The sequence below is a fragment of the Trachypithecus francoisi genome, unplaced genomic scaffold (genome assembly GCF_009764315.1).
Source record: "Trachypithecus francoisi isolate TF-2019V2 unplaced genomic scaffold, Tfra_2.0 Lachesis_group5, whole genome shotgun sequence".
Taxonomy (NCBI): Eukaryota; Metazoa; Chordata; class Mammalia; order Primates; family Cercopithecidae; genus Trachypithecus; species Trachypithecus francoisi.
This window is the reverse complement of record NW_022681470.1, coordinates 79,038,351-79,065,546: the sequence shown is the minus strand read 5'-3', so window position 1 is coordinate 79,065,546 and position 27,196 is coordinate 79,038,351. Positions and strand designations below refer to the sequence as shown.

The 27,196-nt window shown below is 39.7% G+C and overlaps 1 protein-coding gene across 3 annotated transcripts in view; it reads left to right on the top strand.

Annotated features, from left to right (window-relative positions):
* DUSP10 (dual specificity phosphatase 10) overlaps positions 1-13,693 on the top strand; it is a 42,191-nt gene extending 28,498 nt beyond the window's left edge. For 2 of the 3 annotated variants that reach the window (XM_033195810.1, XM_033195811.1), the window contains exons 3-4: positions 8,997-9,368; positions 12,424-13,693. In XM_033195810.1, coding sequence (XP_033051701.1) covers positions 8,997-9,368; positions 12,424-12,689 — 638 coding nt within the window. In that variant the 3' untranslated portion in view covers positions 12,690-13,693. The remainder of the gene's footprint in view (positions 1-8,996; positions 9,369-12,423) is intronic. The other variant, XM_033195809.1, reaches the window with a different exon arrangement.
* Positions 13,694-27,196: the final 13,503 nt, after the last annotated feature.

Here is a 27,196-nt window from a genome sequence, read left to right as displayed (position 1 = left end):
GGGCAAGAGAAGTGTACCTCCCTTCAAGGGGTAGGAACCAGAGGCTGACTTTTCTGTGTGGACTGAGCTACTCCAGCCTGCAGAAATATAGTCCCCAGCTCTTTTCTATACCAATTCTGTCCTGAGGCAACTTCTGAGCCAGGAGGGGAGGGTGGTGGGAGCAGAGGGGAATCTTTAAAGCTCTGACAAAAACTTTCCAGGGTCGGCATTTCTTGGAAGGCCTCCAATTAAACTTTATTTTCAATTTTCATAAATCACAATTCCTAAATCATTGGATGTTTCTGACTCAGTTCACTTTTTTGAGGTAAATATGTGGGCAAGAATTTTTAAAAAATTATTCCTGTTGAGGGCATGGCAAAGGTTTTCTTCAAAAAAGGAAGGGAACAGTATATTCGAAAATATAAAAAAAAAAAACACAAAAAAACACAAGACCCCTCCGATAAACAAGTTAATGACTGGAAAAAGTAGAAGTATATGGAACAAAAAATCGAGAAGAAAGCACATTGCTAATTATACAAAGATTAGGAAGGAGCAAAAGTGACTGTTTTAGTTCTTAGTGTCATCATCAAGTATTAGCTTATTTCTGGAATGCTGGATTTTTTAATGTTGCGGTGGGAGGGAGGGGACATGATCTGAGAGAACAGTAACTGTTGAAGTGGTTACCTTGTCTGCGTTAAATAACTGGGGTTCGTTGTCTCACACCAAGAAAATTTAGGACATGGACACACAGGAATTTAGGAGCAGAGGCTTAATAGGCAAAAGAAAGAGAAAGGAAAACAGCTCGCTCCTTAGTGAGAGAGAGGGGACTTCCCAGAGGAAAAACGCTGGCTGGTGGTGGATGCACCAGATTTTATAGTCTGGCTTGTGGAGGCGGTGTCTGATTTATGTAGGGCTCACAGATTGGTTTGACCAGGTGTGAGGTTTACACAGCACTCTGGGGAGGGTGGTCACCCCACCCTAAACTTATTATGCAAATGAACTCTCCCCTTGCCTGGCACCATCTTGTCTGCTCCTTACCTTACATGTGGCTGGCAGAGAAGGGAAGATGGAGCCTCCATTTTGAACATGTCTAGTCCCAGGTAATTCTTTCCTGCTGGCATCCACCCGTGCAAGCTACCAGTTTGCTTATCTGTGTCTGCAGCTCGACTTTACAGGCTACTCTTTGTTAGAAAATGATTTGGGGCTGCTCTTCATTAAAAGGAAAACTTTAGGACTTCTTTACCCTCACTATCTGCTTAAGTAATTTCTTCTTAACTCCTGTATCACTATGATACCAAAGTTATTATACGGCAACAACAGAAGCAATGTCTATTTCATGGAAGCATCAGTATTCTATATTATGCTGTTTTGTCCAGACAATCCAAAGAAAAGACTATTGTTAACTCAAAATTCAGGCAAATTCTGGTATCAACTTTTCAGAATTTTTTTTTTTCTCTTAAAACATTACTAAATACTACTTGGTTAGATGAACTAAGTAAAAATGAACAACTTTTATTATTGGAAGGTTGTTTTGGGAGGGCTATTCTGGAAGTGATTTCAGCCTATCGTTTATCACTAGGAAAACAGGAAGATCTCTTTATTGTTAAGTTTTTGTAAATTATTTCCAAAAAGAAATTGACCACCTATCTCAATACCTCTTTCCCTATAGCTCCTGTTGGTATCTAACATATCAGCAGTCACCTGTCTTCATGTGACTTGGGGGTAATTCCTGTGTACAAAGGGATTTAAATAAGACTAGTCCTGCTCTCTAAGAACCTAAATTCTATTAAAGCTCTTAATTTGGAAATACACAGAAAGAAAAGTATATTTTAAAAGAATGTATTAATAATGCAGTTATAGTTGTAGAGTGAGGCTGCATGTATACATATAATAAGTTGTTGAAACTAAGTTTTTATAGAATGAGAGAAACTGTAAACACCTCAACTTATTGAGGAAATTGAGGTATGAAAAAGTTGTGTGTGTGATAACTTTTCTATATGTCCATTTCTAAAATTTCTAGAAATATACATATATTTTTAGAAAATATACCAGAAATGTATTTTTGGCTATTTGATACGCCTAAAAAATGTCTTTTTTTTTTCAAGTCTTCTAAAAATCATAGACATAAAGAACTAAATATAAGAGGTTTTCAAGGGCGACCACACTAACCACCAGCCCCAACCCCCCTTCTGCATGCCACTTCCTCCAGCAGTGATGGAGTGTAGACTAGGCTAACAACACTAAGTACACTTTTAGCAGAGCAGAGCCACAGTAGGCTGTCCCCATGGCTCCTGCTTTGTTCTCTCTATCTGGTGATGCCCTTGTATGGGTTTGCCTCTGCAGGATGGTCTCCTTTTCCCCACTGCTCTGAAGCATCTGTACCAGCATCAAAAGTTCATCTCTAGCAACACTGACATTGACCACTGTAGTCTCTGGTCATCTTCCTGCATCTGACTATCTCCAGTGCTAGTTAGCTTTTCTGCTCCATTTGATAATCATTCAAATAGCTGCAGGGTTCGAATGCCTTCTTAAAATACGAGGATGGCTATTGTACACACAAAATCATTGAATCATTATGACAAACCTAAGTAGTAGTATCCTATTTTATAGTTAGGGAAAGATAGACCAGAAGACTTCAATAGCTTTCAAAAAGTCACACACTTGGCATTTGGTAGACCCACTATTCTAAATCTAAGGCAAAGCTCTTTTTTTTTTTTTTTGCTGCTTTGTATATCATCCACTGTCTTTTCTAGAGCTGGCTTTTAAGATATATCTGTAGATAACTGTGCTTCCTTCACACAGGAAAAAACCCCGAATGGAGGGACTAAAATATTTTTAGATGTATCTTCCTAAAAGACTTAATAATACAGCAAGCCAAATAATGTGGATGGATACTCAATGGGATTCAAGATCCCAGTATGTTGTATGTATATATCTGAAGTTTTATGTATATGTGTGTGTATTTTAAGCTTGTGATACCTCCTTGTTTATGTCTTTTCACACATAAGGCATTTCACATGTAAGCCAGACCACACTGGTTTGAGGGAAGCAGTCAAATGACGTGATCATAAGAAGACTTCTGACTCATAGCCTCCTAAGTCTCTCTCTTCCCGTGAGTAAGAGAAACACTTCTTTATCTCTTGTTTCATACCTTACACCTAGTGAGACAACACTCCCATTCAACTCTCTCTGCCTCTGTTTGATAGGGCCTCCCTTCACTCTTCTTGGGAAAGAAATACAAGTTCCCTGGGGACACGATCATAAGAAAATTTAAGTAACACTGCCTTGGGTATTTTACAGTAGCAATGATTTTCAAGTGAACTTGAAAATACCCTACTGTAAAATACCCAATTCCTACTGTAAAATACCCAATCACATCTATGGAGTATAAAGAACATTTCACAGAAAACAAGAAGTAGAAATAATCTTTGTGGATGGAGCTGGTACCGCCCGCCCCCCACCCCCGCCTGCCACCACATGTTTCTCCTATTAGGTGATGTTCTGCCCTGAAACTTATGAAGTGACTCTGACCCTGTCTTTGAAGAAGATTTCAGCCTTGGCAGCCTGACATCAGCTCCAGTTCATCCAGGCTTTGTTCTTCCACAAGATTCTTGTGCTTATAGAATCTTGAGTGGCTCTGATGTTCTACTGTTTCCATGGACTATATCATAGCATCCATCTGTTCTTGGTATAAACAAAATAGCATCCAACGTACACCAATGTCTCTCCCACTTACAATAAAACACCTAACTCTCATGTAGCATTGTATCCATATTGAGAACTCTGTGAGATAGATATTATTACATACAAGTTACAGATATGTAAACTGAAATGCAGAGACATCAATAACTTGCTCAAGGTTACAAGGTAAGTGATAGGAGTCAGAATTTTTAACTCAAGCAGTCTGGCTCCAGTCTATGATCTTAACCACTATCATCAAGGTACTGTTTCACTTTAAAAGACTAGTTACTCAGTAAGAAAAACTAGGCAACAGAGAGAGGTGATCAATATGCTTATAGCAAACTGTGGAAGAGTCCAATTTTAGCCTACACCCCTCGCCCTGGTCTTTGGACATTACTTCTGTTTGCTGACCTTCAGTGAGAGTGTTCCTTAAATTTCTGGAAACAACTCACTTTCTAGCTTAGCGTAAGACCAAAAAGTGCTGTCCACCTTTAGAATATAAAAATCTCTTGCTTATAGATTCTGCATTTGGATGTGGTTTCTTTAACTCACCACCTCGTGCATTGCTTCTGAATCACATTACAGAGGACTCTTCTGTTTCCAGGACTGCAGTAGCCAAAACAGCAACAGGAGCTGAAATGCATCTATAAAGAGAAGTTTCCCACTAAAACTAGAATCCATTGCTTCAGTAGGACTGTCACTGAACTGACCCTGTGTTAGCAGAAACTGACAGGCAGTATTTCCACATACAGTTCTTTAGGGATGCTAGGTATTCTTTGTTGCTGCCATTTAGAATCAATGTACTGACCATACTCATTTTGGCAGAGAACCTACTTTTGAGATAAGCTTTGAAAATGTTTGCTGCCCACCCCCACCCTGCCCTGCCTCACCCCACCCCAGCATTGTTGCTCATGGCTACAATATGTTTGCACTAATAACTGCAGGCTCTTGTGCACATAGAGAAGTTAGCCACCTTGGTAGAAATTAGAGGAAGGGAAGAAAGAGGGAAGAACAGTTTTATTTTCAAAATCCAATCCTGTGGAAAAACCAAAAATGCAAAGACATAGTCTTTATTAGGAAAGCTAGCACCAACAAAGTAAAATCAGATATATTTGTTTAGGAAAAATAGGGAGCTGCTGCTTTCTTTATGTTAAAAGGATGTTATGCAGACTTTCCAACTGCTCAGATACCTTGGTTCCAAATTCTTTTTTGTTAAATCAAATTTTAAAAGTAAAAACTCAGGAACATTAGCTTACTTATATAGAGTCTTTATAGCAAGCAGATTTTTTTTTTTTAGAACTTTAAAATGGTAGTTTCCCAAAGTGATGGAAAGAAAAAGCACTTACAATGTGCTGGACATCGTTTTAAAGTACTGTATTAACCACTTTAATCGTTACAACAGTACAGTGAGGTAGGTACTGTTATTATCCCTATTTTGTGTACAGGGAAACAGAGGAATAGACAGGTGAGAAACCTGCCCAGGGTCTCATAGCTAGTGTTTGGCTGTGCTGGGGATTCAAACCCAGTAAGTCCAGCCTCACTACCCCTGCGCTGAATGACTGCACCGCACATAGGGCTCTCATGGACTAGACGTTTGCATAGATCAGTTGGAATTTATGACAAAGGTGATAATATTGGGGGTAATAAGACATTCTTTATCGAATAGCTGGTTGTGTATCAAAACCTTTACATAGCCTTCCTGAACTATGACCCTGTTGGGTAGATGACATTACATCCACTTAATAGATTGGTAAACTGAGGCTTAATGAGGGAACCTGACCTGCACAGGATCTCACAGCTGCTAGGAGGCAGAATCATAACTGCAGCTAGGTGTGTTTGTCTCTGACCTTTGCTCTTAACCTCCATACTACACTGCTTCTGCTTTGTTTGTTAATTATCATGTTATAATATTCTTAAATAGTAATAAATATAACATCATCAAGGTTCCTCATTAAGTGATCAGTCACTTTGGCCTCTGGTGATATTTGATGGGGTAGGGTCGGGGGAAAGTAACTGGAAAAGAAAAACCAGATTAGCTGTACTCTTCCCCCTCCCCTCCAGCTTTCAATTTCAACCCTTCCCCAAGAGAAGAAAACAATCCTTCCTGCAGACTTCTCTGGAAAAAGCCACCACTGTGAGCTTCCACTGGTTTGTTTTACTTTAAGCACCGTCCACAGAGAGAGTTTTAACTGCAATACGTAGCTGTGCATAAGCCTTATGGAGAACTGATGCCCGAGTTGATTAGCATACTGGCAGTTGAACAGGAGACTATTTCTTCAGACCCCTCAAGGAGAATTTCCTTGTTTACCTTATATGTTTAAATTGTAATATCTTCTTTTTCTCTCCACCCCTCCCATCTCCAAATAGTATATGAACAGAGTTCCTACATGGCTTAAACATACAATACACACATACTTTTGCACATAAGCATGCTCTGTGATTTGGAGCATTCTGCATGTCTGTCTCAAATTCCCTCCTCCCCCCACTCCCCCCGGTTTTTCCCCCCATTAGGCAAATGGAAGGCCCATGCCACCTGTTAGCATTACATCATTGGCTCCCCAGAACACAGTTGCACCAAAGGCCTTAAACAAAGTAGTTCTTCTTGTATTGTTTGCACTCAAAGAGCTGATATCATGCCAACTGATGTCATTGTATGTCTTTGTGTAACTGCTATGGCAACTGGGCAGGTGGGGAGCCTCCAGCTGATGTCATTGAGAAAGGAGGTGTAGAGGCAGAATTTTAAAAAGCTGGACGCTGCTTTTTTCTGTGTGTGGGGTTTTCTAGCATGTGTTGGTGTTTTTTTTTTTTTTTTTTAAACTAGCTGCTTTTAAGAAAAATTACAGCTTGAGTACCCTAAATAACAACAGAGAGGTTTTTCCCCTGCTTTTAGAGACTTCTTTTGAATTTGTTTTGTTGTTCTTTCCTCTCATCTTATATGGAAAAATGTAACAACTGCCTTCTTTGAAGAAAAAAGTGAATTAGGTTCCCATCACAGAATCTGTGTGGAATTTGGGTTTCTGTGGAGGCAAAGCTGAGCAGATTTTAACTCTTCAGAATCCCTTTTGTGGAGGCTGTGATGATGACAATGGGTAGTTTTTATCTTATATATTTTTTAAGTCTTCACTGGTGAAGTTATTTTCAATATTTTCTTTGTTTCTACTTCAGAATTATCTCTTCAGGTTCAAAGTTTATTATTATAATTGCCTAGCAGAATAAACTATCTTATGTAAGGGCAGAGGTTAATTCTAGAAATCAGCTGAAATTTGTATACAGCTCTTGTTTTTCTTTTCAATTAGCTGAGGTAGGTTTTGACTTTTTACTTTCGATGAGTAAAGTGAACATAGTATTGCCCTTTGAGCTTTCTTTGGATCATAACCATACCTTAAGGAGAATATGATTTCTCTCTTTTACACAGCCAGCTCCGGCTCCATTGGTGATGAAAAGTCGTGAGACTCGGTCTAGGTTATAGTCTGGAGTTTCCCGCTGTGGTTTGTCAAAGATGAGACTTGAAATGGAGAAGAACATATGCTAGGCTCAGAGACTAGTGGACAGATAGACTTCCTGTCCTTATTGCAACATAACCGTCTCTTGTTCATGCTTTGGGTTTTCTGCCTTATCTCCTGGAACTATCAAGACAGCCACAAGCCATCTGTCTTTGAGGGTAGATGTTGTGTTCTGGTGGCTTTCAGCTAATAGTTTTCCACTTCCCCCTCTTTTCAAAGGGAAAACCAGAGTGTGTCTAGTTCTGTTTGATTAGAATTAGAGCTCAGTTGGCACTAATAATGTCAATCCAGATTTTATAGCACTTACATGTATATTAGGTATTTTGAGCTTTGTAATAATCCTTTGGTTTATCTGTGCACATCATTGTGTATAAAAATATTAGCAGAAAATTTAAACAATAAACTGTGATGCATAAATTCTCTAACTTAAACAATTGTTCATTTTTTGTACAGTCCTTCAGCTTTTGTTGAATGTTTTTTACTTAGCTTTTTAAAAATGTAATATTAAACCAAAATATTTTATTTATTTTCACATCCTTTTTGCAGCTACTCTTTTAAAGGCCACATAATACTCCATGGAATGAATGTAATAACTTTTTCTTTCTTTTAATTTGTTTTTGTGTTTTACGTGGCCTTTTTAAAATATATGTAAAACAGATAATATTGTAGTGACCATCTCCATGTATCTAGCTAACTATCTTTGGTTAGATGACTTCCCTAAGATCCATTCCCAAAATGAGATTGCACTTGTTCAGGGGAAGGTTTGCATTTTAAAAATGGAGAAACAAGCACAGTTTATAAGCTTTTTATGCTAGACCCGTAACTCTTGGGAGGCAGAGCAGAGCCGTAAGCTCAAAAGTATGCATTCACACATCCACAAGAGGTTTCTTGATGGGTTTATGTGCCCACAAGCCTTGGAAAGTTGAGGAGTAAGCAACTGCACTGCTCTCACATTCTGTTCTACTGAAAGTCAGGGTTGACAAATGTCAGGGACCTACATGGAGAATATGAAAAAAGATTATAAGAGCAATCCATCCCACCCCACCCTGGCTTGTCTTTCCAAGTACTTCTCTGCTGGTTTCACCTGTGGGCAATCATATAAATAATATAAATTAAAATAGTGCCTACTTGCTGAGCTCTGCTGTGTGCCAGGAAATGTGTTAAGTATTTTACACATACTCATTTATCTGAGGCTCACAGTTGCACTCAAAGGGAGACGCCATCACCCTCAGCTTACAGATGGTGGAACTGAAGCACAGAGGTAAATGAACTTAAGTCATAGTGTCAGGAAATGATGGTACCCAGAGTATAATCAAGGTAACCTGTCTCTTCCAACGTTCCTGCTTGTAACCACTCTACTGTATTGGGAGCAAACTTGGCCCTCTGGGTGAGGTGAGCTATGAAGGGTGCAAGACGTGCTCCTGTGGTGCTGAGATTCCACCCGAGGAGGTCATCTGTGCCTTTCTTGGCTCCCAAAGCGTAGGGTTCTATGTAGGCCACTGAGCATATGGCTCTTTGAGGCAGGTCACATTTGCAGCTGAGGAAATTGCCTGATGCTGCGTGGAACTCTTTCTAGGGGAACATGCCCTCATTTGTAGAAAGAGCACATTTCCAAAGTGCTTCATGCAGTGATACTCCCCAAAGCTTGTCTTGGGTCTCTAAATGGACTTTTATTTTTTGTTTTATTTTTATTTTTATTTTGTTTAAATACGTATTTATGTATGTATTTAAAATATGCTTGAGCTACAATGCAAACTCATTCTAATGGGGAGATGGCATTTTCTGCCAGCTCTGAAATCTCAGTCACTCTCACCTTCTGTGTTTGTGTTCCAGGTGGACTTAGTAGTTTTAAGCAGAACCATGAAAACCTCTGTGACAACTCCCTCCAGCTCCAAGAGTGCCGGGAGGTGGGGGGCGGCGCATCCGCGGCCTCGAGCTTGCTACCTCAGCCTATCCCCACCACCCCTGACATCGAGAACGCTGAGCTCACCCCCATCTTGCCCTTCCTGTTCCTTGGCAATGAGCAGGATGCTCAGGACCTGGACACCATGCAGCGGCTGAACATCGGCTACGTCATCAATGTCACCACTCATCTTCCCCTCTACCACTATGAGAAAGGCCTGTTCAACTACAAGCGGCTGCCAGCCACTGACAGCAACAAGCAGAACCTGCGGCAGTACTTTGAAGAGGCTTTTGAGTTCATTGGTAACTGTCTCCCATAGGGAATTTTCATCCTCTGCCTTCCTTTTCCCTCTGGCTCTTGCTTTGATATCAAGTTCAAGGTTTATTCCTGTGTTGCAAAAAAAAAAGCTGCCCTGGAGTTTCGAAGGGCTCTGCTAACTGAAACAGCCTAAGCATTCTCCTAAGTCGTAGCCTGTCGAGTGTATCCAAGCCATCAGGATGGATATAAAAGGGCAGTAATTGAATTTGTTGGGATCCATTCAACTAGAAATCCTCATCCCTCAAGTTCTCAGTGAAATAGTGGTAGGAGATAGCATTTATGTGCTCTATAACCAGAAAAATGGATGGAAAGTAAGAAATTGGAGGTCAGAGCTGGTGCTACTGCTGCTGGATCTACTAGCGCCCTTCAGCACCTTGGAAGCAACATCTAGTGAACATGACACCCCTTCCAAACACACCCATGCCTTCCGGTCACCCTACTAATCCTTATTCATCCAGCGTAAGAGGAGATGGTACTAGCTTTCCTTTGACAGTCTGCCCCAAACTCATTGAAGTAGGAAAGATCAGGTTGTGTAGACAGTAGTTCCCAAGGAGGAAGTTTTAGCAACAGCAGGCTTTAATCCCCATAAGGAAGCAACTATCAGCTTAATCCTAATCCTAATTTTTGCAACTTCTATAGCCCCAAACTGCTAGAAGACTCAAAATATCATTTAAGTAACTTCAACTTTTATCACCATAAAGGGGTGGTCTAGTACTTTTCCTAAATATTACAGCAGGTTGTTATTCCAGGAAGAATACCGTTAAGTGGAGCGGAGTGTTCCTTTGCCAGAGGAAAAAAACAGCCTTAGGTTTAACAGCCACTGGGGTCTGGTGGATTTGCTGTAGTGTTGACACCTGCGGCCATTTTGCCAAGCTGTTTTCCTTGCTAATTATGCCGTCAGCACAGGACCATGGAATATTGAGTCTGAAAGGAAATTCAGGGTGATCGCTGAACTTAGAGAAGGAAAGTGACTTCTCCAAGGTCATAAGAATTCTAGTGTCCAAGAAGGGGCCAGAATCCAGGGTTTTTGACCCAAGCCTAAGGCCTTTTCACAACACACTAAGGTGGTGTTTATGATGCCCTATTAAGTAATTCCCAACTGGCAACACTGAGGATGCAGAGATACTGCAGATTCTTTATTAATAAAATCTGAGCCAAACCTGGAACTCTGAGGAAGAAAAATTTCTCAACAAGCAGATGAGGAACTTCTGGTTGATACATGATGTTATGACTGAGATTCCATCTGACTTAATTCCAGTTGGAGGAAGTTAGGAAATTGTATTCTATTCAATGACTAGGGTAAGATATACTTGTTCTAAGAGGATTTCAACCAAAGCTCTCACATTCCTTATAGATTACTCAGGCTTACCTGCCTTTTTTTTTTTTTTTTTTTTTTAAAGGAAAACAAGACCAATAACAAATAGCATTCAGCCTGAAGAACAACTCCAAATCACAACCTGCATAGGCACAATTTTATTTTCATCGTTATATTATCGGATAAACTGAAATCTTACAGTCTTGCATTAGGAAAAACACAGCAGCTATTTTTTTTTTTATAAACACAATAGCTTTCACTGAGAGTCTAATATAAATTAAGCAGCATCTAAGTTTAGTGTTTATGCCAGTTTATTTATTCCTGAATCAAGTGTGTGTAGTGGAACCGGTGGTCCAGCCAGGCACTTGGAAGCTCATTCTCTCACCACCATGCTTTCTGGTCTTGACTTGGAGCTAAATACTGTGTGCTGAAGGGAAAAGATTGAAAAAGAGAGATGCTTACTTTTCTTGAAATACTGTTGACTATGAGAAGTAAACCTCATCTGTAAACTTTTAAGATGAAAATTTACGTCAGGTTTTTTTTTTCCTTGGTCTACTGGTGGCTAGCCAGTAGATGTAGTTTAGGTGAAATCGCTATTCTCTCTACTCCTTCTCCTTCCCTACCTGTTTATCTAATTGGTGTTCCTTCAAGGAAGCTTGCTTAGGGATGCGTTAGAGTCTAGAAATGTCATTAAGAATCTGTTCAGGCAGTGCCCACACGCTATTGTCCTGAGCTTTTAATATATCCGAAAACTTAGCAAGTCTTCCTCTTTCAATTGCTCTGGATTTTGAGCCATTGCTGGGATTCCTTCATCTTCTTCATTATTGCCACATTGGAATGTCATACGTGGATGCAAATGGGGTTGAACGCTTGAGAGGTGACACCCTGGGCCTGTATACTACTGGCCTTTAGTTAACTTTGCAACAAGTGGATTTTCTGGGGAGAAGCTGAACATAGCATGTTTCTAGTTTAGCTTTATTCCTTTAACCTTAATCAGGGTTTAGTAAGACTAAAACTCTTATCCATTTAATGCCCGTTCCTGTACAAAGCAATTCTATAGAATAAAGAAAGTGTTTTTTCTCTATTACAAGTGAGAGAGTTGTTGTTACTAGCTTTAGGTTTGTTAAGTCACACAACCGAAAATTGGAATTAACATCCTTAATCCAAAAAGGAACTGTTATATATATGTATAACATATATATACACACACATACATACATACACACATACAATTACATATATATATGTGTGTGTGTAAGTGTATATTTTCATGTGTTGGTATAATTTTGCCCCTCCCTCTCTCCTTTTCCTTCATTCTTTTTTTTTTTTTTCAGTAGTATAATTCCAGAAAATAAGAGAACAAGACATTTAAGACAGAGGTTCAATGACTGTTAGAGTTGACTTAATCAGTAGCTTGTTCAGCGTGAAAGTTAACTGTGTTATAGGTCTGGCTTCAGGCCACTGTCACCTGTGAAGCAAACTGTTCCCTCTCTTTAAATGTAGATGTATAGCTTCTTGTTCATGCTACTATCAACTTTAGCCAGTTCTGGAAGTTGTGACATAAATATATATAATGAACTAGTAGATTATACTTGGCTTTAAAACAGTTTTAATTCATTATTTCTCTACAAAATAAGGCATTGCAAAATTTAGATAAAAGTTTCTCTCTCTGTGCCTCTCCCTTCCGTCTGCCCTTCATCTCTTGTCTTTCTCCCTTTTTTCAGAGGAAGCTCACCAGTGTGGGAAGGGGCTTCTCATCCACTGCCAGGCTGGGGTGTCCCGCTCTGCCACCATCGTCATTGCTTACTTGATGAAGCACACTCGGATGACCATGACTGATGCTTATAAATTTGTCAAAGGCAAACGACCAATTATCTCCCCAAACCTTAACTTCATGGGGCAGTTGCTAGAATTCGAGGAAGACCTAAACAACGGTGTGACACCGAGAATCCTTACACCAAAGCTGATGGGCGTGGAGACGGTTGTGTGACAATGGTCTGGATGGAAAGGATTGCTGCTCTCCATTAGGAGACAATGAGGAAGGAGGATGGATTCTGTTTTTTTTTTTTTTCTTCTTCTTCTTTTTTCTTAGTTGGGAGTAAAGTTTGTGAATGGAAACAAACTTGTTTAAACACTTTATTTTTAACAAGTGTGAGAAGACTATAACTTTTGATGCCATTGAGATTCACCTCCCACAAACTGACAAATTAAGGAGGTTAAAGAAGTAATTTTTTAAAGCCAACAATAAAAATATAATACAACTTGTTTGTCCCCCTTATCCTTTTAAGCTATTTGTAGAGTTTATGACTAAATAGTCTGTGCAGGTTCATAGACCGAAGATGCTACACACTTTAAACCAATTAAAAAGAACCAAAAGTAAATAGAAAAGACATTGAATCACCAAGGCCTGGGACCCACCTGGGCTGTCCACATAGAAAACAAAAACCCAACCAAACCAAGCCCTGTTGTGCTCACTGGTGCAAAGAGAAGATCAGGGCAGCTTAAGTGGTCTAAGAATCCTTCAGGCATTCTTTAAAGAGACAAAGGATACCTTTGATTTTGTGTGTTTCATGCTCTGGATTTTTTTTTTTTTTTTCCTTCTCTGGGTTTAAGAGATATTTTTTGAAATAGTGAGGAACTGACCATTATACCATATGCCTTCACTGGCTTCTTGTGCAATAATATGATGTTTTAAGTGTGCAAACAAGTTAGAGCTGGCAGCTGAATGGTAGACAAATAGTGCAAATTTGCCAGCTTGGAGATAGAAAGGAATTCAACAATATATCAATTACTTTCCTTCCCATCTTTTACCTTTTTTTTTTTTTTTTTTTCTGATTTGATTCTGGTTACAGTGCCATAAACCTTGTTACATATGTATATCAGAATGTAAGAAAAAAAGAAAAATTTATTTAAAAATTTTTTTCGCAAAAAAAATCTTGGTGTGTTTCTGTTGATTGTGTAAAAATTTATTTTCATTACATAATTGAAATTGGTTTGGGATGTGTCTTTTTTCCCCCCTCTTTTACCTTAACTCAGGTTCAAGCCTTTCTTAGCTCTGGTAATTTGCATATATAACAAAGTTGAAATAAAACACAGATTTTTATATAGGAAAAGAGAGATGAGGAAGGAAACATATCCAGTTTTCTTACTGTGAAACAGAATTAGCAAGGAAGTGAAACAGCTCCAGTATTGATCTGCCCAGTCACTATCCCTTCTATTCTCACAATGCTGTCATCCTCTCCTGCAAATATAATTCCTTTTGCACTGGGGAAGCCTTGCATAAAGTGAACTTAAGGGGATCCCATCTGCCTTTGCGCCTTGGTGACCAAATCACTGCCAGATTGATTGGTGAGAATTCAGTGATCTCCCTAGTGGGTATTTGATAAAAACTTAGGACAATCTTCCACTTAGGGATCTTGCTGTTCCTCTCCCCCTCCCCCTATAACCGCCCCATTGTCACTTGCTCACTTGACATCTTTGGTGACATTAACCATGGAATGCATTGCAGCAAATTTCTATTGCCTACTCTTCCCAGCAAACTGAAACTCAGCTCCATACCTATGTACAGCTTCCTTATAACTCTGGGTCAATGCATAGCTGGGTTCCCAATTCATTGTTGGAGGGTTGGGAGTATGGGAAAAACACAATGCAAATATTTTCAATGTTTAATTAAATTAAAAGTCTAGTGGGACTTGGCCATAAGGAAGATTTATGGCAAACTGAAATTTGCCTGGGGTGAATAAAAGAGTTGAAGAATCTGGCATGTTGGATTCTATGTGACAATATTTGACATAAATAATTTTGTGTATGTTGGCTTGAAAATGTTATAAGGAAATATTTTTGACATTAAAAAAATAGCTTTTCTACCAAAAATAATTTAAATTTTTCTTTTATAGAAAAGTGGAGACTGAATTTAACAGGAATTAACAGCTGTTTTGGATTATTTTAATACAAAGTATTAATCAGGTGAAAAGTAAATCTCTGTGCTTTCTACTCTTCAGGCTAACAACTTCCTTGGTTTAAGGAGTCAGGTTGATATATAATTAGTGATTTAAAGTACATGGTAATTTATCAGACTTTTTTTGTTATTTTAAGTCTAAATATTAAATTTCTGATAGCATGTAAGGTATATTGCCTCCCTCTCTCCCTTCCTTCTTTCCTTCTGCTTTTTCTTTGTTCTCCTTCCTCCCTCCCTCTTTTCTTCCCTCCCTCTTCCCTTCCCTATCCCTTCCCTTCTCTTTCCCACTTTCCCACTTTCCCTCTCTCTTTTTTCTTTCTAACAAAACAGAAAAATCAGTACAATTTCTCATCTTTATCCACATTGAAATGATTTATGTTTTTGGAAATTTATGATTTTGAGAGAAAAGCCTATCCTGGGGCAAACAGTAATCCTGCCAACCAGAATACCAAGGATTCTGAGAGGGACTCAGGACTTTTCTACTAATCTGCTGTGAGTAACTTAGCCTCCATTTCTTCATAAGGAATGTTAACCACTTCATGAAAATAATACAGATTAACCAAGCCATAGCTCTAGAAACCAGACTCCACAGGTTGCTGGGCCTCACTAGCTGTGTGGGAGGTATCGGGCTGCCCTAGGAAATAATTATGTCTCCCCAAGAAAGCCGAGTCCCTGACCAACGCATGAACCATTCTCAGAATCCAGCAAGGGTTATTTTATACTAAATGAATCTAATTACTTAGTAGAATGAATCTGCAATTAATTTTAAAAAATATAGCAAGCATTGTTATCTTAGATTGAACAAAACAGCAGCTTCAGCTTTATATATTACATTTATTTCAATAGTTAATACTTTCCTAATCAATGCATGTGAACCAGGATAGGGAGTTTTCATTTCTTGAAAGAGTTTGTGCCAGTTTCTTCTGGATAAGGAAAGGCATCATGGGAGGTAGGGCAAGGAAGCTGACAAAAAACATGTACAAGGGGAAATATGCAAGAAGAAACGTGCACAACCCCACAATCACATGCTGGCAGTAAAGGGGAAAGATGGCCTTTTGTAATATGAGAAACAGGAGAAAATGGGAGGCTAAAATGAAAAGAAAAAAACCTGTGTCAGAGTAAAGAACTAGGACCGGAATGACACTCCAGAAGCTGACTAAGAGAGAATGCTAATAAATTGCTCAGCTAGATATTCTGATGGTAAGAAGTCCAATGAGCCAAGTTAAATAGAGACCAATCAATGATGGCCTTCACCTTATTTGGGGACAGGCTCTTGTAAATAGGCCACAACACATTTTATCTTATGCTTTTTCCCCCAAACATGAAACATGCAATCTCAGGAAATATAGGTTGCTGTTTGGTTTCAAGCTCTGATTGGAGACAGTTGTGGCATATGGATGGAGGTCAGATGAAGGGTGGTAGAAAATGACTATTTAGCACTGGCACCCAGAAGGATGGGTCATAATTCAGAAGTGCCCCAAATCACACCTATCTGTAGAAGACTTCCCACCTTCTTGAGGTGGTGGAATATGAACACCAGTGCTTTCTGTGGTTTCTGATTTCTTCCTTCATGACAACCCTTGTCAGTGTTGATAGAAGTACATGTATCAGGGTTTAATAAGAAGCAGAAACAGTGACATAGAATGAGGGGTTTATTCCAGGGATTAGACATCAGGCAAGTGTGAGATCTGTTGAATAAGTCAATGGGAGTCTGTTGCATCTGTCTGATAATGATCTGAACTCTCCGGGTCAGCACAGCCATCAGTAACAAAAGCTGGGCATGAAGTAGAGGAGCACAACGAATTGGAATTAGGAGGAAAAACTGGAACCCACATCAGCCTTTTACCAACCTCAATGGGGGTGACTTCCGGAGGGATCTAGTGCCCTCTGCCATGGAGCTGAACATGTTCCTAGCATAGGACTTGGCAAAGCTGAAGACAGAGCTTTGGGAGCGTCAACTACGGCTGCTGTGCTAAGTCCAGGTGAGTCACCACATCAGGGAAAATGTGTGCTTTGCCATCATAGAGTTTGGTGCTCCCTTCAAATGCTTGCTGCTTCAGTTCTGCTTTTCCAACCTCATGCAAATTTCCTTTAAGGCTAACCTTAACTCAGTGTGAATCAGGAGAGGAAATTCTGGAAAATATAGCTCCTGATTTAGCTAAGTTGATACTGTAGAATGCTACCAAAATCCATCCCTTGCCAACTTGGCATCCGTGTCCACTTCTCTTAACTAAATATAACTTCCAAATGAAGACATTAGCAAAATGATGCTTCTATCTAGTATGATGCAACTCTCAGTTCTACAGATGAAAACACACTTAAAAGACGACCGGGCACGGTGGCTCACACCAGTAATCCCAACACTTTAGGAAGCTGAGGTGGGTGGATGACTTGAGGTCAGGAGTTCGAGACCAGCCTGGCCAACATGGTGAAACCTGTCTCTACCAAAAGTACAAAAATTAGCCAGGCATAGTGTTACATGCCTGTAATCCCAGCTACTCTTGAACCCAGGAGGCAGAGGTTGCAGTGAGCTGAGATGGCACCATGGTACCAGCCTGGGCTATAGAGTGAGACGATGCCACAAAAAAAAAAAAAAAAAAAAAAAGGATACATAGCCTCATAGGTTGCTTTGTCCATTTTGGAATGATATTCAGTCCTTTTTTAGCCGTGATCCACTTTCCCTTCGATGTCATGTCATATAAATATACTGAGATACAAGGATATTATGGGTTGAATTGTGTCTGTCAAAAAGCCATGTTGAAGTACTAACCCCTGGACCTTGTAAAGATGATCTTATTTGGAAATAGGGTCTTTGCAGATATAATCAAGAAGAGGTCATACTGGATTAAGGTGGACTCTAATTCAGTGACTGATGTGCTTATAAGAGGAGGGGAATTTGAATACAGACACAAAGAATGTCATGTAACAATGGAGGCAGAGATTGGACAAAGGAACACCAAAGATTACCAGCAACCGTCAGAGCCTACAAGAGACTGATTGGGCAGATTATCCCTCAGAGCCTCTAAAAAGGAAGTGACCCCACTGTCACCTTGATTTAGGACTTTTCGCATACAGACTGCAGTCAATTAAAATTCTGTTGTTTTAAGCCACCCAATTTGTGGTACCCTGTTATAGCAGCCCTAGGGAACTAATACAAAGACCATTATGACCCCATTTTATATTAGATGGTAGATGGGGGAGAAAAAAGAATTGGTTAATATACAACCAAATATATTTATATCAAAAAATAAGTATTCATAATTCTTATCATCCTAATTTCTATAACTGATCTTGTGGTCATAGCTGGTATTTATAACGTCCTTCTTTCACTACCCATTCCATATACTTGTGTTCTCAGCAAGCACATCACCTAGTCATGGTTTCTTGCCTGGGGTGATGTCAATTTTCATTTTTGAGGGATCCAAGCTTTTGCAATTGAGCCTGCATTGGGTTATTTTCCACTTACTGTGTTCGTTACAGCAACAAAAGTAATTACAAGACTTGAGAGTATAAGATATGATTTTGAATTCCAGGCACACTTTTTTTACTTCTATAGTCTAGTAGTAATCCAATTTCCCCAGTCATCCCAGCCAATACACCAATAACCTATTTTGTTTGTTGATTCTTTAGCGTGAGGAGCCCAAAGTCGGCAGCAGGGAGTATCAACTTCCATCTTAATGGAATCATTGCTGTATATCCTAGTAGAAGCATCTCTCCCTTGGGGACCAGAGCTTCTAGACCAGCAGAGTCTAAAGTTGAGAATAGAAAGAATAAATTTTGCTGTGGATCACTATGGGTAACAGTTAGAGGACTCCTTTCCATTTTTCTCCCTTGATTCCTGGATCTATGAAATCTGGATAAGAGAGAAACAGCAACATGCCTTGATCGATCATTTAGAGAATTTACTGCATCTTTCAGGACATTATCCTAGCCCTGCAAAGTGTTTCCATCCATCTAGCACAGTAAGTAGTTACAAGAAGAATTCCACCTATCTATTGCTTTAGAGTGATGGATAACAAGTTAAGACTAATGAATTCCATAAGCATGAGTCTGTTATTCTTCATTTGCTATAAAGTAAGTTGCTTGGTCAAAAGCAAAGCGTCGTGGAATAACATGAAGGGAAATAAGACATAAGAATTCTTTAAGTCCACAGATACTGATTTTGGCAAAGGTATTACAGGTAGGGAAGACAAATCCCTATGAAGAGTAAGTTTCTATGGAGCAAGAACAAAATACTGCCATTTCATGCCTTGTGAGTAGAAGTTCATGTGCCGAATTCATGCATACCCTCCATGTCTACCATCATGGCTATTTTGTTCATGAGCTCATTGGTCAAGAACAGAAGAAACTGGAAAGAAAAATCTGATAGAGGTCTGCAGAATGTGTCCTCTTGTCCATTATTAAAATTCTTATAAGCTGAGGTTGAGCTTTGATGAGCATTCATATGGGCCCATTTAGGAAGGTCTATCCATTTACCTCTTCCCCAGATTTTCCTGTCACTAATTTTCCAGTCATGTTTCTTCTAAGTCCCTTATTATCCATCTAAACTGTTAGCTACTGCCCATGAAGCAATGTAGATTTATACCTCCGGCTGTCTTTCCATTGAGGCAAAATGAACAATTAGGTACACTGTTGGAAGTTCTTACTGGGAAAATTTTTCTTCCCCACACCACTAGTATAAGGCCACAATGATGTAGTCATTTGGTTTTGGATGATACCAGAATATCATGCAAAAATTTCTGTAAACAAGGCCAAATATTTTTCAGTCCACTGGTCACTGAGTGCTTCCCATGAGGCCATGGGTGTAAGATTCTGAAGCCGTTGTTGCACAAATAGACACCATGAGTAACTGGGTCACTTGCTTATTCAATGTACTTGTGCTTGATCTCATATATCCTACTTCCATTTGATCACTGAATGCTATCATTCATGCACAACTCAGAGGCTTGATGGATCAACAACTCTTAGTTCATTATGGGCAGTTCAGGTTGCATTATAATTTGATGGCCCATGATCAAACTTCCAGTTTCAAACTGGTATTCTAAAGAAGAATTTTGAAGAGAAAAGAGGAATTTCTGAATTAAAAGAAGAATTTTTCTGAAGAAGTTGTTATAGTTTTACTCCAGAGTTCTAAATGTCTGCTCTATGATTCATCTATCAGATTAATGACTTCATTCAGGATTCCTGCCTCACAGAGATATTTTTAGCACCATAGAATCTACTGGATGTAGATGTAAGAGCAGTTTGCATGGCAGCCTTGAACTACTGTAGAGGCTTTTCTTGTTCTGGACCCCACACAGAACTAATGGTCTTACATCTTACTTGGTAAATGGATTATAGTAGCATGCCCAATGAAATATATATTCTCTTCAAAATCCACAAAGGCCCATTAGACATTATCCCTCTTTCTTAGTAGCAGGAGAGGTCAGATATAGCAACTTGTCATCATGTTCATGAAAGGAATATCTTGGTATGCTCGAAACAAGTAGATCACCACAAATTTCAATAACATTCAGTTGGATATAAACTGAATTTTGTGGAATTTATCACTCTCTGGTATGCAAGTATCTTAACATCATATCTAGAACTAGTTACTTCATCCTATTTACCAGGTACAGTAATCATGATATAATATCATTAATATAATGTGCCTGCATGTTATCTGATGGAATGGGTAGACAATTAAAGTCCCTGTGGACTAGATTATAACACAGGGCTGCAAAGTTGAAAGAGCCTTGAAGTAGGACAGTGGAGGCACATCACTAACCCTGTTGGCTGGAAGCAAATTGCTTCAGATGGTATTTACCAGAGGTTAGCAAACATTTTCTGTAAAAAGCTAGAAAATAAATATTTTAGAATTTGGAGGACAGATGGTCTCTGCCATAATTACTGAAATCTGCTGTTGTAGCACAAGAGCAGCCATACCTAATATGTAAATAGATGAATGTAACTGTGTTCTAATAAAACTTTATTTATAAAAATCCAGTAGTCAAAATTTGGCCCATGAGCTAGAATTTGCTAATTTCTGGACTTTATTAACAGGTATAGAGAAATAAGCATTTACCAGCGCAATGGCTCCTGACCAGGTGCCAGGAGCCCTATTGATTTGTTCTATCAATGAAACTACATTTGGAACAACAGCTTCAATTAGAGCCAACATCTGATTGAGATATTAAAAATTCACTGTCATTCTTCAAAATTCATCTGTGTTCTGCATGGGACAAATCAGCAAAATAAATGGGAAATTTAGTAGGAATCACCATCCTCGCATTTTGTTTCAGTTCCTGTTGGTGGCTCTAATTAATCTTCATACTCCTTTAAGAATTCAGTATTCCTTTTGTTTACTATTTTGGCACATTGCTTATTGCTGCATAATACACTACTGCACAACTTAGGGACTTAAAACAATAATTGTTTTGTTCACTAATCTGTTTTAGGCAGGTTCAATAGGGACAGTTCATCTCTGATAAACTCATGCAGATAAGAAATGTCATCTGGGAAGGCTTGACTGGGGCTGGAGAACCTACTTCCAAGATAGCTTGCTCAAATGACTGGCAAGTGCTTCTTATAGTTGACTTGGAACTCATCCAGGGTTATCTACTGGATACCTTGGATCCTCTCCACATGGACCTCTCCATAGGTATGTTTGGGCTTCCTGAAAACATGGCAGCTAGTTTCCAAGAACACATATTCCAAAAGGCATGGATGAGAGTTGTAAGTCTTCTGAATCACTTAAGTTCTGAAGTTCTGGATCACTTCTGCCAAATTCTATATATTAAATGAATCAGTAATGCAAGCCCAGATCCAAGGGCTGGGTAATTAGACTTCACTTCTCAATGCATAGAGCAGCAAAGAACTTGTGGCCATCTTTAATCCACGATAGTTCACTTCGCTCAACAAAGCCAAAACTAGGAGACTGACTAAGGTTACTATCCCCAGAGGAGAAGTTTTGTAAGAAAATAATATCGAATTTCACAGATCTACTAAACCACTGGGGGCTCCACTGAACAGTATTTCAAATGGATTATGGTCTACCAAGTCAGGAAGAGAAGTTAGAGAGGTAGAGAAAAAGGCACAAAGAAAAGAACAGAACACAAGTATTTACTCATTAGTTCTTATTCCTTATATATGTCAATTTCAGGAAAGTCATCAGAAAGACATTTCCTTTGTCCTAATCTGGGCATGAGTCTCTGGGATTCTCTTGAAAGTCATCTTCCCAATGCTAGGCAGCACTGCATCTTAGCATTTATCCATTTATTTGTTCATTCAATGAACATGTGTTTCATTTATATCTTTCAGTGGCCCAAACTATGGCAAGTGTTTATTAAGAAGACTCTACCCTGGAGGAGCCCACAGCCTCCCATGTATCTATTTAGACTATAGGTTAAAGATGTACTTGGTCTTTCCTATAACACTTAGACACTTAGGTCAGTGTCTTGCTTGTAGTATTGCTCAGTATTTTTTTTTTTTTTTTTGAGATGGAGTCTTGCTCTGTCGCCTAGGCTGCAGTGCAGTGGCACGATCTCGGCTCAGTGCAAGCTCCGCCTCCTGGATTCACGCCATTCTCTTGCCTCAGCCTCCCCCCGAGCAGCTGGGACTACAGATGCCCGCCACCATACCAGGCTAATTTTTTTTTTCTTTTTGTATTTTTAGTACAGACAGGGTTTCACTGTGTTAGCCAGGATGGTCTCGATTTCCTGACCTCATGATCTGCTTGCCTCGACCTCCCAAAGAGCTGGGATTACAGGCGTGCGCCACCGTGTCCAGCCATTGCTCAGTATTTTATTACTGACTCATCAGAGCATTTTTATTCCATTGGCTTTTGATATCTAAAGCAGTTGTCAGCTTATAAAACTCCAAGATATTTAACAATCAGCTCTCATAAGCTGGTGTGTTGGATGGTATCAAAAAGCTCTCCTCTACCTCGTAAGGCTGTCACAGCAGATGGTACCTCAAGGACCTGTTTTTTTTTTTTTTTTTTTTAGCTAATTTAAAGCTGTCTCTCCTTATTTTGGATGGGAGGGAGAAAATAGCTGCTTGGAAGTAGAGGGAAAAATATGTCACGATCAATGGTGGAAATAGCAGTAAAATAATTATTATTATAGTTGCAATGCTCCGCATTTACATGGGATTTTTTCCCAAAGGTCTCAGAACACTTTTCTGAATATCAGCTATAAATTCAAAAGCAATTATGAAGAAGTCAGAGTAAAGCATAATTATACTAGAATTTTACTCTGAAATATAATTCAATACTGTAATACAATTTTACTCTCAAATATAATTCAGTGAAAAGTAGACTTATCATAAACTTAGTTACAGACATACATTTGGATTTTCATGGCATATTTTAACATAGGAAGTGCCAGGATACAGGTCTTCAAGGAAAGCACTAAATACAGGTGCTAATAAATTTCCATGTTAAGGATAGGGAAACAGGAGAAAGTTATCAGAGAGCAGGTTAAGATGAAAATCAACATTTCCTGACCACAGCCCAACACTCTTGCTGGAGGTATTTTAAATGACATGGCCCCAGGGCTTCAGTAAAAGATGAAATCTTCTGTTCCTGGAATAGCAAGAGAAGCTTGCAAATTCCTTATAAGATGGCAGAGAGCAAGAACTGAATCGAGAAAAGTATCTAAGATAGGAGGCAGGAGGCAAGCAGGAGGGGAAAATGCAGCCCACAGAGATTGCTTTTCTGCAATGTTTGGACTACTAAGGAGATTATAAATGGACTAGGATATCTGTGAACCATCAAAAACATATGTAAATTTGTGTATGTGTTTGAACACATTCATTATGATGAGGGTGTCTACATATTTCATCAGATTTTCCTATGGTCTCCTAACCAAATGGGTTAAGTAAGATCTGCTGGCCTGGAGAGCTGCCTTGAGAAATGAATTTGATATTGCTTGTAGAAGATAGTCATTTTATTAGCTTTTGCATGGTTTGGGCCCTTGCTTACCATTTTCATTCTCAGCTGAAAGGCAGCACAAAGTGATAGCATGGCAGCCTCTAGAGAAAGATTCAGATCCACACCCTACCACTTTACAGTTGTGTGACCTTGAGCTAGTTATTTGGTTATTCAGCCTGTCTGCAGCCCAGTTTCCTTAAAAATGAGGATAATTATAATAGTATCTATTTCATCTGGTTTGGAGGCACACTAAGCTTCCCCACACTGATCTTCTCCCATTACATAAAACACCATGTTCCTTCTTACCTCTTTTGTACAAGCTATTGTACAAGTTATTCCTTATGCATGTTATTCCTTATGCATTGTACAAGTTATTCCTTATGCATGAAAAGTCTTTTGCTCTCACTTCTTCCCTAGCAAATTACTGATGATCCTTCAAGGCTCACTTTAAATTTCACTTCATCAGAAAAGCTCTGACCCCCGCATAGCTCAGCTTAGTCCTTCTCTATAATATCTGATGTGATGCAGTGGTCTGCTGAAGTTGGCTCATGCTGGCTAACCAGAGCTGATTGTTGAATATTCTACAATATGCCAGAACAGTGTGAGCTGGCAACTACAACTGCCCATACTTGAAATTAACTGTGGATATATTTACACTGCAGAAATTGGCAGATGCTACAAATCAGACTTTTTTTGAAAGCTCTTTTACCAACAACCACTGTATACAGCATCCTATGTTTTCTTTGTCACACTTGTTATAATTTTAATTACTCATTAATTCTCTGATTGCTTATTTAATGTCTGTGTATCTCACCAAGGAGTAAGTTTCATTAGGCAGAAGTATATCTGCCTGTTCACTGCTATACTTGTAATACTTACATAGTCTGGCCTGGGCATTTAACTTTGTTAAAGAAACAAATCAAAAAGGAAGGTAATCTGCAAATGGCACTTCTGTTGCTTCCATGGGCAAGAGGAGAATTACTTAGGGATAAGGAAGTAGAACCAATGAGACATTCTTCTGAAACTCTTTCCCATGTGTCATGAGATAGCTGGTGGTGCAATACATTGTGTGGTTCTTAATATGGGGACATTAGAAGCTCCTGACAACCATAGAACTTGAGTTACCATGTGGGATGAAAATATGTTTCCTACTCAGGATTGGAGAAATGCAGCCTGTCACCTTATCATAACTGTCCTTCTCGGTCATCTGGGTAGCTTAGTACTCCTAGAGATGCCACCATCTGTGTGCTTCTTTGCTGCCCATACTAGTCCACTTGAGTCAACTTCAGATGGGGCTAAGTGGATGCAAAATTGCCTGTGAAATAGTGTCTCCAGGGTAGTGCTCTGTCCATCCTCCCATGGTACTTTGCAGCTGAAAGAGGATGTCATATGAGTGGTTGTGATTGCCTGAAGCCCATGAATTAGGAAAATATAAAGAACTCAAAAAAGACAGTCCAAATGGCTTGTCAGAGATGGAGAGTCTGGATCTCTCTCAACAACTGGCCTGAGTGTCTGCTTCCTAGGTCTTAGTGCCTTCAAACCCTGACAGCAACCTGCCTGGCCAGCAAGCTCCCCAAATACCTGGAAAAACAGCGATTTCCTTTTTTATATGGGGAAGTTGACCTCTACTGGAGCCAGCTTCCACCAAAAATTGATTCCAGTGGATCTGCTTAGGATACAATGGCCCCTGCTACCACCCAAGAAGTTTTGTAAGGCCAGGCAAACTTAGCGTGAATAAAAAATGGGCTCTGTGGAAACAAGGTATATAGCTACAGGAACACACCAAGCCACTTCCCCATCTTGAGGATGTTAGTCACTGAGCTATAGATCAGTGAAGGACAAGCCTCTATGACATTTGGTAACCATAAACACAACTGAATGTCCTAAATCAATTAGGAGACAGGCCCTCCCAGTCTAGAACCTTTGACTCCTCATCCCTTATGAGATGGATGAAATGGAAAAGCTTAAGAATGAAGACTTGGCCTAAAATTTTACCTTAGGACCCTCAAATGCACCCATCCTCGAAGCCTGAGAAGTTGTAAGACTTTCTAATCATCAGACATCAGGAAACACAAATCAACCAACCACAAACAAGCAAACAACAAATACCTGGGGCATTGCAACAAATGGCCTCACACCCTCTCCCAGAAACAAGGCAATGGGCCTCCTGGAGGATATTTCTTAAACTTTAATATTTCTCTTAGTTCATATGGATCACCAAGGGACTTTGTTAAAAGGCAGGTTCTGATTGAGTACATGAGATCTGAGATTCTGCATTTCTACCACACTTTCAGTGGAGGACAAAGCTGCCAATCCAAGGACCACACTTTGAGTAGCAGGTCCCAGAGGATGCATTTTGCAACGAGGTAATTACCATGAAGACTAGTGGCCACAGGAACTCAGGATGGCTCTCTCTGGCACTTACTGTGGGCTCTACCTATGGGTCTGAGTTTATTCTCTCCCTCAATAATTTCTAGAAAATAAAATCCGTAAAGTGGAGCTAATATATTCAGCACCACCTCCACCCCTGAGCAACATCATGAGAAAATAAAGACTGTGTAGTATTTTCCAATCTTGTGTGCTATGAGCTTATTATTTATGAGTGTCTTTTCAGAAGGACAGAAAAGTGCTGCATAATGACCCAGTGTCCACACAACTGTTTGGAGTCAGAAGGTGTTGTAATTACATGGCATCCTTCCTTACCCACTGTTTTTGTTTTTTTAGTTGTTCTTCTTCAGATATAAGGTTTACAGACACACTGCACTCCCTCCATGCCTTCATCCTAAGCTAAACTGTCCTTTTTAAGAGTTTGGTGGCAACCCTGTGGCTTGGCAAATAGGGCCCATAAATGTTAGGTGCTTTCCTGGGGCTGATGTGGTTTTCACTCCTGAATTTTATCTGACAGCCCATGTGGGGCTAAAAGGCCGGAGCATTTTTAGCTTGAGTTAAGCAACACCAAAATCCTCCAGGTTGAAGCTAAATCCCCCTTTTCTGCTGTTGGAGTGCTAGCTGAGGGCACAGTGTATCCTCAGAACCCAAGGCGCCAGCACAGATGGGGCTGCTCTGGGTTGATTCTCCTATATTTAACACGGCCCTAATTACCCACAGGTCTCTGAGTGAGGAGGGCTGATGAGCAGTTCAAGTTCCCTGCATAGAAATAGCCTCAGAACAGTTCCAGTGTTGTTTCTAATTGCAATGGATGAGCAGACTGTCTCATTAATCCTCCTCTATCAGCGTGCAAACTGGCTGCCCCAGAATAGCCCTGATCTCAGCCAGCCCACTTGGGCTTAGGGACTGGTGGTTTTGTACATATTTGGAGAAGGAAGAAACTTCTCCCCAGGGATGGGGGAGTGAGTGTGAGTGTGTGCACGGGTGGAGGGCGAGGGGAGCAGTCTATGGATTCTGGAATCTTAGATAAACACAGGAAAGAGATATGGAAAAGTTTAGGATAGCACCTTGGGCTGGGAAGGAATTGGTTCAGAAAAGTTAGGAAGTAGCTGAAACATGTCCTTCCAAAATCTTCAACCCATTCTTGTGCCTTTTTACCTTTCTACGTGAATATTTTATTACTCTGTTTAACTCTTGCTCCATTTTTTCTATCATTACTCAGTGTAGGGTCTGATTTCAG